Source organism: Macaca mulatta, chromosome 9 (genome assembly GCF_049350105.2).
Source record: "Macaca mulatta isolate MMU2019108-1 chromosome 9, T2T-MMU8v2.0, whole genome shotgun sequence".
NCBI classification, from domain to species: Eukaryota; Metazoa; Chordata; class Mammalia; order Primates; family Cercopithecidae; genus Macaca; species Macaca mulatta.
In genome coordinates this window covers 111,852,059-111,865,876 of record NC_133414.1, presented here as the reverse complement: position 1 = coordinate 111,865,876, position 13,818 = coordinate 111,852,059, and the positions used below count along the sequence as shown (strand labels likewise).

General features: G+C 41.8%; 1 protein-coding gene across 1 annotated transcript in view; it reads right to left on the bottom strand.

Annotated features, from left to right (window-relative positions):
* The window catches only part of ABCC2 (ATP binding cassette subfamily C member 2), a gene marked incomplete at its 3' end in the record, with an annotated part of 59,684 nt that extends 46,676 nt beyond the window's left edge, over positions 1 to 13,008 (bottom strand). Inside the window, 6 exon segments of the mRNA NM_001032847.2 lie at positions 1,026 to 1,081; positions 1,478 to 1,585; positions 1,788 to 1,922; positions 3,122 to 3,247; positions 11,039 to 11,212; positions 12,953 to 13,008. Of these exon segments, the coding sequence (NP_001028019.1) occupies positions 1,026 to 1,081; positions 1,478 to 1,585; positions 1,788 to 1,922; positions 3,122 to 3,247; positions 11,039 to 11,212; positions 12,953 to 12,985 (632 nt within the window).
* Between the last annotated feature and the right edge of the window lie 810 nt (positions 13,009 to 13,818).

The following is a 13,818-nucleotide window of genomic DNA, read 5'->3' as shown; positions in this document are numbered from 1 at the left end:
TGACCTCAGGTGATCCACCCCCCTCAGCCTCCCAAAGTGCTGGGATTATAGGCATGAGCCACTGCGTCAGGCTGAGAAATCCCACATGTTCTCATAGCTCACTTATGCTTATCACTACTTTGAAATTATGGTCATTGTTAGACTCATCACTAGATCTTGTTATTTAATGCATTAATAATGAAGTCTATGTATTACTAAATTATGCACTTGTTTTTTAAATATTTTGGTAACTATATTTCAATATATTTGGTTTTGTTTAGAATCCAATGTCTTTCATTTTATTTTATGCATTTAAAACACTTCCCGAGAAGGGATTCATAGATTTCACCAGCCTGCCAAATGGGTCCCTGCAACTATAAAGGCCAAGGGTGTCTGCTCCAGATCCTCTGGTAGCCCAGGCCAGCTATTTCACCCCTTACCCTCCAAACCTGCCTCCAACTTTTGCTTTTCCTGTCCTACTGCCTCCTTCCTCTTCTCCTGTGGGACTCCCAGGCTACCGAAAACAAATCCCCCTCCTTCTTCTCCTCAGCATCCCAATCTGCCCACTGGAGGGCTTGGATTAAGTTGGTCTGTAAGTTTTAACACTCTCTGACTCTAAGTAGAAGAGAAATGGAGGTCACAGGAGGCATTTTAAAAAAATTAATCTTTCGGTTGGGCATGGTGGCTCATGCCTGTAATCCCAGCACTTAGGGAGGCCAAGGCAGGCAGATTATGAGCTCAAGTTCGAGACCAGCTTGGCCAACATGGTGAAACCCCATCTCTACTAAAAACACAAAAATTATCTGGGCATGGTGGCTCACACCTGCAACCCCAGCTACTTGGGAGGCTGAGGCAGGATAATCGCTTGAACCCAGGAGGTGGAGGTTGCAGTGAGCCAAGATCACACCATCGCACTCCAGCCTGGGCGACAAGAGCGAAACTCCATCTCAAAAAATAATAAATAAATAAAATAAAGAATCTTTCTGTCACTTTCAGAGGAGTGAGAGAGTAAGGATACAGACAACCCATACTCCAGGCTTTCCTACCTGTCATACCAACTGTAGGTAATGCTACTCAGAAACGAAGCTGTGGATGATGGATTCTGAAAGACACAAAAAAATTGAAAAGTAAACCAGTTGGAGACAGGAACTGCATGGGACTCTGAAATCTGAAACTGATTTTTTAATGATATAATGTTGTGCTAGAAACTAGATATGATGTTAAAGTCAGCTTATCAACATGTGTTTATTTGGAGACCCTAAAGCCACTAGTAGAATGATAATCAGATTTTCTGGCATAGATACATGAATGAGTTAACTATGCTGACAATTGGCAGGTGAAAGTAAAAGTCAGCATATTAATACTCTCGTCACTATCTGTTTCCTTGTCATAAAATGGTCTTGTGGGGCCTCCATGAGACTCAGACTTCTTAAAGTTATATTCATTAAGATATCATCCAATTAAGTAACATATGAGATGGGCATATTTAGAATCTCACATTTGATGACTCATTATTTTCTGAAAATGCTGAAAAGATCAGGATCAGGATCTGGAATCCATAGGAGATGAAGAACAGGCAGGAGTAGGCCAGATTAGAATTGTCACCCTATGAAGAAAAAAACAAAGAGGAAAAAATGAGCCTTTTGTCCAAATGAAGTCTACATGGCCCGTATATATCAATGCTTGTGATTAAAGCCTATGATCAAATCCCACTAGTACAATTCGATCCCGGAGCTCAGTTTGATGTCATTTACTCTTAGAAGATGCCCCGTGGTACCTCCTCGTGTCATCCACTCTTTTTTCCTTACCTGCAAGAGTGTCCGGATCAGAGTCTGAAATTGGAAAGTGCCACAGAGTATTGAGAGAACCCAGAATAGGGACAGGAACCAGGAGTTTTTCTGTATACACCATTGTCTGCTGTATTGGATCAGCAAAACCAGGAGCTGGAGAGAAATTCACATGATGTTCTGAAGAATACTGCCACTAACCGAGGACTCAGGGAAGAAGGATGTCAGAGAACATGGGAAGAAAGAAAGGAGGGCTGAGGGAGGAGACTGCCGTGACTAATCTGGCCAGGTAGAGAGCACACAGATGTCAGGTTGAACATTTCCCCGCCATGACATCCAGCTTTTTCTTTCAGTGCCTCATCTCTCTCCATGGACCACACTTGAGTGGGATGCTGGCCAAGAACGTAGAAGGTCACTATCTGCATTTTAGTGGAGTTACTTTGGGAGCTAGAAAAACCTTTCCAAGATGTACGAAAATTAATTTCAGACATTACGGTAGTAAGGTCGGAAGACAGGTTCTAATTAATTAGGTGCAAGGTGTCCGTAGCTTGATTTTCTAATATAAGATTAAGCAATTAATTTTTAAAAATTGCCCTATATCATCTACTTTAGATATAATAAATTAAATGTTGATTTCCTAGACCTAGTGCTGTGCTCCTAAAACAACATTCTGGTGGGGAAAGAGCCATGATTTATAACATTTGCCCAGCGAGGATTGTGCCGAGCACATGGTCTAAAGGGACCACTGCTACTGAGAACCAGCTGACACTGCTCTGCCTGAATGTAGGTTTGCAATTGCCAGACATTCTGATTTTTCAATAAAGTTTGAAAGTTCAAATAATTATGCGTCATTAGTTGCCACTGAATTGATGGCAATTAATTAAAGTGTTATTTAAACACTGTCTAGGCCCATCCCCCGAAAAAAATGCCTGCAGGAGAGACATTAGTTTTTTGATATCAAGTTTATAGAAACTCTAAGCTCACTGATCCATTGTTTAGAGTCATCAATCAATTTAAAAATACTATTTACAACATTTAAAATATTCTTTTACATCAAGAATATTAGCTCTCCTCTGTGACCCTTAGATGGCAAGATATGTGGACATAAGATATACATCTTAGTCATGAAAGCTAATACTTAACCTAGGGAGAAGGCTCTGTACATTAATGCTCAAATGAAGATGAAAAGCTAAAATTAGTTTCACCCCATTCCAACCAAGCTTTGCCTCACTATGGATCCTGTGAAAAAGACAGATGACCTTGGAATTAATTTCATCCCCAAAGAGTACATTTCAGCTAGATGCCTGTGGGTAATGAAAAGGGAAACACAGGGCAGAAGTGGTGATAGGTCTTACCCATGTGCCTAGGTAGAGGCTTGGATTGGTATATCGAACAGCAGGGACTGTGGCTTGTCCAGAGTCTTCTGTGAGTACAAGGGCCAGCTCTATGGCTGCTAGAATAAGAAGAAAACCAACAAATACCTGAGAAGGGAAAAAGACCACTGTTAGGAGGATATCATTCTTTATAAGGCTCTTAAAACATAATGGTTTCCAGTGATGGATAAGAAAAATGGTATACAGCGATTCAGATAACACAATAAATATTTCTGGAATGAATGGATACATACAGTTCAAGTGATAGAATAATGTTCAAAGTATGCCATGATCATTGTTTTTGAGGAATGCTGAGTGTGAAGTTTTAAAATATGTCTGCAGACTTTTTGATATTCCTTTCTTCAAAGAGCAGAGCTTAATTCCCCCTCCCTTGAGTGTGGGCTGGGGACTTAGGGATGTACTTCTGGTGAACAGAAAATGGCAGAAGTGACAGTGTGTGACTTCCAAGGCTAGGGCATGAAAAGCAATGCGGATTCTTTCTCCTTGTTCTCCGTCTCCGATTGCTCACTCTGGAGGAAGCTACCAGTTGGGTCATGAGAACACTCCAGTAGCTCTTTGGAGAGGTCCGCTTGGTAAGGAACTGAGACCTTCTGCCAACAGTCAGTGAGAAACTGGGGCTTCCTGCCACCAGCCATGTGAGAGTCATCTTAGAAGCAGGTCTTTGAGCCCTAGTCAAGCCTTCACATGCCAGTAGCCCCAGACAGCACATACTAACTTCAACCTCATGAGAGACCTTGAAGCAGAACCTGGGTAAGCTGCTTCCAAATTCTTGACCCACAGAAACTGTTAAGATTTAAAGAATCCTTTTTTAGCTGCTAAGTTTTGGGGTATTTTGTTATACGGCAATAGAAGGTACTAGGTTTTAAAGGCACTATTCCGTTTCTTAGGCCATAGGTTTTTTGTTTTTGTTTTGAGACAGAGTCTTACTCTGTGGCCCAGGCTGGAGTGCAGAGGCCTAATCTCAGCTCACTGCCACCTCCACCTTCTGAGTTCAAGTGATTCGCCTGCCTCAGCCTCCCGAGTAGCTGGGATTACAAGTGTGCGCCACCACACCTGACTAATTTTTGTATTTTTAGTAGAGACGGGGATTTCACCATGTTCGCCAGGCTGGTCTCAAGCTCCTGACCTCAGGAGATCTGCCTGCCTCGGCCTCCCAAAGTGCTGGGATTACAGGCGTGAGCCACCACACCCAGCCCCAGTCTTGATCCCAGATAATGCCAGTCAATATTTGTCCTATGAGCTCAGAAGACATGATGATACACATTATACTGTTTTAAAGGCCCACATCCCCACCTATCAGGAGGGAAAATTACTGCCTCCACTGAGGAAATATACCAGCATCTTAGCCACCAAAACGAAGATATTTATGTGGCACCATCTCCCCTCCCCTCATCCTTTTATGCTCCTACCCATCTACCCTTATTCATTCTTTTAAGTCTCATTTATCTGGAATGTCTCAGGCAGAGATAATGGGCCCTTTGTAATGAAAACCAGCCAAGGAAGGAGATGAATGCACCTTTACTTTAACAGGATCAGTGCTATTATTTAGTAAGGAGTAGAGTCAGAGACATGTTAATAACTGGAATGCATTTTTTCAAGTATATAATACGCTACAGGGTGTTTTCCCCACAAGATACTATGCGGTTTTGGAAAAAAAAAATAGCTTTATAGGTGGTACGTTATGGTTGCCTTTAGGTAAACTAGGAGGTAAAATAGAGCAAGCTAGAGCTAAGGCACCTGCCGTTGGAGATGACTAGAGGATGCTAACCAGCAGCCTACTCCCCAGGCTAGGGAAAAGGAGGGGGCCTTGCCACAGACTTATATATATTAAACTCATACAATGGATTTGAAATACACTGAGCAATTTATATCAAAAAAGACCGGTTAACTTTATAAAGAACTTCTACAAAGTAATTTTTAAAAATACTCTAATAACTCAATGCAAAAGAAGAGTATATAATATAAATGGATTTTTTAAAAAACACAAAAGGCTTTAAAACGTATGAGAATATGCTTAACCTCATTAATATGAGAATACAATTTGAAAGTATAATGACATACCACTTTTGCCTAACCAATTAGCAAACATCAAAAAATGTGATACAAAGTTGGTGAGACCGAGGAGAGCCTCTTTGGAGGGCAGTTTGCACTGTCTATAAAAATTATGAGTTCACGTATCCTTAACTCAGTCATTTCATTTTTTTGAATTTATCCTATAGATGCACTTGAATACACAAGTATATACAAAGCTGTGGATTGCAGCATTGCTTATGATGCAAAATATTAGAAACTAATGACACTCATGGCATATAGGGCACATAAATTATGGTACATTCAAATAACAGCATCTCAAGGAATCATTACAAAGAAAGAAGCAGACCTTTTGTGGGATTGAGCTGGTTGTCTCCTGTTAATGTGGAGGGGACTGACTTCATCCTGGCTTTTTGATACTTCTACATTTGGAGAAATTTTACATATTTCTCTAAGATCTTCTACCTAGATACTTAAATCTTAAAGCCTTAGCCATTTTTACAGTCCAGCTCTTTAATTTTCCCCCACCTTTTCTTTCTTTTTCTTCATCTTTTTCTTTTTCTTTCTTTCTTTTTTTTTTTTTTGGTATGGAATTTTGCTCTATCACCGAGGCTGGAGTGTAGTGGTGCGATTTCAGCTCACTGCAACCTCCACCTCCTGCGTTCAAGCGATTCTCCTGCCTCAGCCACCCAAGTAGCTGGGATTACAGGTGTGAACCACCATGCCCAGCTAATTTTTGTATTTTTAGTAGAGACGGGGTTTCACCATGTTGTCCAGGCTTGTCTTGAACTTCTGGCCTCAGGTGATCCACCCACTTCAGCCTCCCAAAGTGCTGGGATTACAGGCGTGAGCCACTGCACCTGCCCCTCCCCACTCCTTTTCAATAACACGAGTGTGAGTCCATCCTGTCTCCAAAGCCTGCCTTATTCCAAAGCATCCAGTTCTAGGGACTCTTTCATCAATGCCTGTGACTTGTGGCCCTGATGAAAGTTATCCATCCTTGCAAATGACATCTGAGGAGGTGTCCCACTCAGAGGCTCTCTCCTCTTCCTTCCTCTGTGGATCTATTTATTCAGGAAAGCCCTAATTCTTCCACTAGTCTCAAAGTAAAACTACCCACTTCTGCAGAGAAGAGCACAGTGAAGAATGAAGATAAGGTCTAGGAGAAGAAACAGCAGACCAGATTCATGTTCTCTCCAGCCCAGTTGTGTGTAATTAATGATGGATTTCAGAGATAGAAACACTGCAGCCTCTAGCAGCTGCAAGAACTTTACAATACCCTGAACCTTAGCTACAAACAGCATATGAGCTAGTTACGGAGAATGAAATCTAAGAGGTGGTAGAAAACCAACTGACCAAAGAATAAGTAACAGTATGACTCAGGGCTCAGCATCTACAGAATACCCAGGCCTCTACTCTTCCTACCGCCTGGGATGCCTGGGGAACACATCTGGAAGCCTTCCAGTGTGGATCAACCATTCCTGGAAAAGTCAGACCTGACACACAGAAGACTAGAACAACCAGTCCCAGAACAATCGGTTTCATAAATATGGGGAGGAATCTTGGTAGTCCTGCATGCAGCTCCAGCAAAATTCTCCTGCCAGTTTTTGAAGGCTGTCTTGGAAACTGCTGGGGAAAGCTATAATGTAACACAGCAAACCACTAAGTATTTCAGTGCTTCACAAATCATAGATTTATTCTTAAATTACTCCCTGAACATGCAGCCTGAACATGTGTTGAGATGAATATATTAACTCAATTTCAGTCTGGGTAGTGGCGGAATCCTTCCTTTTTCCCTCCCTCCCTCACAGGATTTTTCTTGTTTTACAGCTCTGTATTCTGCCTTGATAGGTTCTCATTGTACCTATTGGGTTGATTTTGGGGGTGGGATATGACTGAAGTCTAATCAAAGAGGTTTCAGTAACCTTGGCTGCTGTATATGACACAATAGATGCCTCTGGCTATAGATAAGTAGATACAATCTCGTTGGTGTATCTTTAGGATTTAGAATCTAACTTTAAGAATAGGAAGTAAAAAGTATAAAGATGAAGGATTATTCCTACTTTGTGGGATTGGGGGGCTTTTACTGATTAAAAAAACTCAATTGTTCAGGTGAACGGTTACACTATAATGCACTTCACTGATTTCCTCAGCCCCTTTTAGCTCTGTTTTACCATGACTCCCTAATTTGTTCGTTACTCTAACATTAATGGAATGATGTTTTGTATTTTGTCGCATCATGGTGGTATCAGTACGAGTTTGGCTGCTTAGGTACAAATGAATAACATATCCATCAAAAAAGAGAAACACGCAGATTTTTATGTACTAAAATGGAAGGAGCTCTAAGTCACAGAAAAGCACATATGGGACACTAGCATTTGTGTGAAAAAAATATATGTACGTAGCTGTTTGTAAAAGCGCAGGCTATTTCTGGAAGGAGATACAAGTAACTGGTATCAATGGTTATCAACTAAGACAGGAATGAGTGACTAGAGTACTGTGTACCCTTCTGTCCTTTTCTATTTTGTTTTATTTTATTTTTGAGACAGGGTCTAGCTTTGTTGCCCAGGCTGAAGTGCAGTGGTGTGAACATGGCTCACCGCAGCCTTGACCTCCTTAAACTCAAGTGATCTTCCCACCTTAGCCTCCCGAGTAGCTGGGACCACAGGCACATGCCACCATGCCTGGCTAATTTTTAAAAAATATTTTTTGTAGAGATAGGTTTCACCAAGTTGGCCAGGCTGGTCTCAAACTCCTGGGCTCAAGCAATTCTCCCACCTCAGCTTCCCAAAGTGTTGGGATTACAGGCATGAGCTACTATGCCCAGCCCCTTTTGTACTTTTTGAATTTTGTGACCCTCTGAGAATTATCTGTTCAAAAGATAAGTTAAATACACTCACACCCCCATTAAGAAAATAAGGAAGTGATATGAATAGACAATTCACAAATGAAATATACTTAACAGATTAAAAAATCAACTGCATTAGTATTCATAAAAATGCAAAGTAACTCAATGAGATGTCACGTTTGCACATAAAAGTTGAAAATAACTCAGTGCTGACAATGGTGCAGGCACATGCACTTTAACACATTGTTGGCAAGAATCTATGTTGGCAGTCTGCCTGGGCGACAGAGTGAGACTCTGTCTCAAAAAAAAAAAAAGGAGTGAAATATCGATACATGGTACAGCACAGATAAACCTTGAAAACATTGTGCCAAGGGAAAAAAGCCAATAAAAAAAGACCACATATTATATAATTCCATTCATATGAAATGTCCAGAACAGGGAAATCTATAAAGAAAGAAAAGAGATTTAGCGGTTGCTAAGGATAATGGGAATGAGGAGACGGGGTTAAAGAGAATGAAATGTTCTAAAATTGACTGTGGTGAAGTTTGCACATATGTGCTAATATACTGAAAAAAACGGAATTTTTTTTTTTTTTTTTTTTGAGACAGAGTCTGAAGCTGGAGTGCAGTGGCGTGATCTCGGCTCACTGCAACCTCCACCTCCCAGGTTCAAGTGATCCTCATGCCTCAGCCACCTGAGTAGCTGGGGTTACAGGTGTGTGCCACCGCACCAGCCTAATGTTTTTTTTTTGAGATGAAGTCTTGCTTTGTCACCCATGCTGGAGTGCAGTGGCATGATCTTGGCTCACTGCAAGCTCCGCCTCCCAGGTTCAAGCAATTCTCTGCCTCAGCCTCCCAAGTAGCTGGGATTACAGGCATCCACCACCATGCCCGGCTAATTTTTGTATTTTTAGTAGAGACGGGGTTTCACCATGTTGGCCACGCTGGTCTTGAACTCCTGACCTTGTGATCCACCTGCCTTGGCCTCCCAAAGTGCTGGGATTACAGGCATGAGCCACCACGCCCAGCTGAATTTGTTTGTATTTTTAGTAGAGATGGGGTTTCACTGTGTTGGCCAGGCTGGTCTCAAACTCCTGACCTGAAGTGATCCACCCACCTCAGCCTCTCAAAATGTTGGGATTACAGGCGTGAGCCACGGCGTCCAGCCTGAATTGTATTAAATGGGAGAGCTGTATGATATGTAAATTATATCTCAATAAAGTATTTTGTAAAAGAGTTAACTAATAGCTTTTATTAGGATGGGATATTGGTTTGCTCATTAACCAGCTTCTTCTTGGAAGCTCCAGAAAGTGGAAGAAGCCTCCTAACTTGATTGCTTCTAACCTCAAACAATGACTCAAATCCAACGGTACTGAGAATGTTGTTAAATGTGCAGAGTTGTTCAATGTTCAGAATATTCAAAGTCTAACATACGTTTCTTTCCTTTTTTTTTTTTTTTTTTTTTTTTTTTTTTAAGAGATGGGGACTCACTATGTTGCCAGGCTGGCCTCTAGTGATCCTACCACCTCCAGCTTCCAGAGGAGCTGGGATTACAGGTGTGCACCGCTGAGTTCAGCTCTAACATACTCTTAAATCTACCACTATTCCTAGAATGCATTTAACACCAACATTCAACAAATGTTGAATTCCATCTGAGTGTTTGAAACATGCTAGGTCCTATGATGGGCACTCAGGTCAACAAAGGAGACAGTGACCCTGCCCCAAGCTGTGAGACTGTTCTTTTTCTAATCAGAATCCAACAAAACCCACGACCAACCCTGACCTCAAAGTGTCAAGGTGACGACCACTTCCTTTGGCCAAGCTCTTTCCTCCTTTTAAGGTTCCAGATAACCTGAGTCATTGTTAGGTATGTTCGTAGAACAATGGAATCTAGTTTGCCTTTCTAAAAACCTGTTGAAAGATAAGGACTGACAGAGGCTGGGTGCGGTGGCTCACGCTTGTAATCCTGGCACTTTGGGAGGCCGAGGCAGGAGGGATCACTTGAGGTCACGGGTTTGAGACCAGCCTGGCCAATATGGCAAAATCCCATCTCTACTGAAAATACAAAAATTAGCTGGGCATGGTGGCGTGCACCTGTAATCCCAGCTGCTTGGGAGGGATTGAGGCATAAGAATTGTTGGAACCCAGGAGGCAGAGGTTGCAGTGAGCTGAGATCATGCCACTGCACTCCAGCCTGGGCAAGAGTGAGACTCCATTTAAAATAGTAGTAATAATGATAATAAAGACAGATAGAAGAAAAAAAAAAAAAAAAAAAACTAGTGAAAGGAAGCAGATGGAAGATTTTCTGAGATAATTTTACTACCTCAAATGGGGGTCTTGGGTTCCCACAAGACCCCTCCCTGAGTGAGTTGGTGCAGCTGGCTGAGGGCTCCTCCCCTCCTGGCCCCTCCTGGGCCTCTCCCACAGACCTGTCCTTTCTGTTATTTCCGTACTCGTGCTTGTCACTGTGCACACTCACTCTTCCTCCCTCTACTGTGAGTGATCATCCTGACTCATCGAATACGTGGGGAAAATGGAAACCTTATTTCAGATCCAAGTTTTTGAAGATGAGTGATAGTTGGATTGCCTCAGTGGGGCTGGAGATCCATTATCTAGTTCATTTTCATGAGGTAGGTGCCAACTGAATTACAGTCCACCGATTTATTAGAGCTGTTTAAAGACAGGTGATCCCGTGTTCATTTCTCAAATGCTATAAAGATAATTTGATTGATTATATGCCCTTTGTGTTTAGGGAACCCAATATCCACAAGAATTAAGAGTCACCATTCTTAATCAAAGCTACTTTGATTTAAGAAATGTGGCAAGGGACCCATGAGAATTAGGGTAGATGGAGAGAGGGAAACCCAGAACCTGGCTCTGCCTGAGATAATGGCACCTGGGACAGCTGCTTAAAGACAAGGAACAGGACACTAAACACCAAGAAAGTATCTCCACTGTACACCAAGGAATTAGAGTTCAGAAACAGTGGTGTTATTTTACCTGCTTAGCAAGGTAGAGTTTGGTGATAGAGGATCTCTTGGTCCTGGATTTATACACGTGGAGAAGCTGCCAGGGGGCCAGGAGCCATAGGAAGCCCAAGGGAATCCACACCAGAACAGTTTGCTCAAAACAAAGTGGCAGGTCTGCCTCTGGACTGTCCAGGAATGAGGAATTCTGGAGACCAAAGGGGAAGGATTGTTGTATACATGCATTGTGAAGACAGAAAACCATCCTGCACCACATCTCACTGCTTCCAGACAATTCAAACTCAACTCCATATCCATATCCAGCCTTACCCTTTAACTATCCATATTTTCCTATTTGTGCACATTGATACAAATTCACCATTTAATGACAAATGTAGTTACTTTCTGGCCAACCCACCCTCTAAACACCTGTCTTCTTGTGATTCTCAGTGAATTTCTGTACCAGCTATCCTGAGTAAACCTCACACTGCATTTGCCAAATTATAGGATGAAGAAGGGCTGTTTCCCAGTTTAAAGGAGAGAATAGTTCTCTGGGATATAAAAAATTATTCAAGTTTCTAGCACTAACTGAACTCAGTGGCAGATATTCAAACATGCAGGCGCCATGCAGGGAGAATGCTTAGTCACACTGTAGCATTTACCCTCTGATGGCCCAGAGCGCTTACATTAAAAACCTGTCCTTTCAGCACAGCAGGGACAACAGCATTGTTGGACAGAAGGCTTACTACCAGCAAGTTTTGTGCAGTCTTTGCATTCTGCGATAAATGGAAGTGTCTTGTGAAGTGGAAGTTGGGGGGTGGGAGGTGGGCACCAATTCTTGTCTCTGAGTCACATGAGTGTAGATTTTTCTCTTCCCATAAATAGTTAAAATTTGTTTTATATGGTTATTTGTACAGACTCTTCAAAGAAATGGTTGCGATGCCATGACCAAGAAAGTTGGTCAGGTAGTTAGTACTCAGAAAGAATTCTCAAGAGATGGCCTGTCTAGATACTGCAGCCCATGAAGACCCACCTTGCCGTGGTATACACTCCTGACCTTGAGGGCCTTGGGACCCAGGTCCTTTCTAACACACGAGGTGCTGCCCAGGTGCTCTGCTATCTCATCCTTGCCCCTCTCACCTCTACATAAGGTTATCAAATGTTATAATTCAGAAGAATCACTTAAGATACTTAAACTATTAATTGCCCCAGGTTATTCCGATGCTGAGGCTAGGAGTTTGCAGATGACACTGTCTCACTAAACCCTTACCAAAATCACTAAATCTAAGGTCCTTTTTTGTTTTCTATTCCACTAGACCTTTGATACTGTTGATTGGCCTTTATCTTGAAATTTTTTGCTATCTATGACTCCACAATGTTACACTGTTCTTGTTCACCCTCTAAGTGGTGTCTCTTCTTTTCCTTAAAAACAGTGTTACCCGACTCCAGTTGTTCAAAAATTATTTCAGTACTCATGATGCCCAAAGTTGCATCCCTAGACTCAACTTCTAGTCCATATCATTAGTTGCCAGTTCTTCTAGAACTTATCATTATCATTTCAACATCAACATGTCTCAGCAAGACTCAGTCACGACCTTCTCCTCCTTCTACTAGCAAAGTATGCAACAACAATTCTCCTTCCTCACACTGATAAAATTGGAAGGTTTTTACCTGTTTCTTTTTAGAGAAGGCAATTTTGCAACTAGCTAGTACAAGAGTCTGAGATAAAATAAACATATGACAGAATAAATTGCATTACCTTTCCCAGATCTTATATCCCTTATATTCTCTGGCGATATTATGAATTATGCTTTCTAAAAAGCCTGAGCTTTAGACCAACTGCACCTCTAACATTTCTGGATCTTGTTGGTGGCCACCCTAAGTTAACTAACTACCACTTGTTCTGAGTCTGAGAAGAGTCAATATGAAGATAAATGTAATTTCTCACCCAAAAAGTAGAGTTGCAGAAGTCCTCCAGCATGATTCCTGGACTGCGTCTGGAACGAAGACTCTTCTATTAATATGACTGTGTTGTTTCTTCTTTACTTGTTTCCTCAGAGAAGGTGGAACAGGAATTATCTACCATTCTGATGTTCTGTGTAAAGGATGACCTTTCATCCGAACCATTTAATCGTTAACCTTGCCTAGATGCATGTTACGTTGAAACAGTGGATGGACATGTGACTAAAAAGCCCTAGGGACAGGGAGACTCACCAGTTCCCAAAGTACAAGAGGCCTCTGGAGGAGTGGCCGTATATGAAAGGAACCACTGAAAGATGTCAACAGAGCTGGCCAACAAGTCAGGAGTGCACACTCTTTCATTTTCCTAAGGACATATGACCCACAAAGGGCAGCATCAGTGGAGGGGCAGGCACCCCTAAATGTGCAGTTTCGCTTCTGTTGTAAGATCTTAGAGTTTACAGAAATGTGAAATATCCTTCTTCCTTCGATTTTTAATTAAAAATAGAGAACCTAAAACATGGTTTAAACATGATATAAACTTTGTGTGAAGAAGTCAGGTTATAAAAGAGCTTATCCAGTGTGAGCCTATATGTTATATACATAATATAGGCTTTCAAAAGGTCTATTTGCCTGAGAGGTAGTATGCCAAATGGGAATGAAGCCTTTGCCAGACATTGTAAATATGACGTCATGATAAAACATCAGGGCCAGAGGAGGGGGTGATTCTGCAAACAGAGTGGTGGCATCAGTCGCCAGAAACTGTCATCGACCCAACCTTTTATTTTTTATTTTTATTTTTTTTCGAGACAGGGTTTTGCTCTGTTGCCTGGACTAGTGTGCAGTGGTGCCATC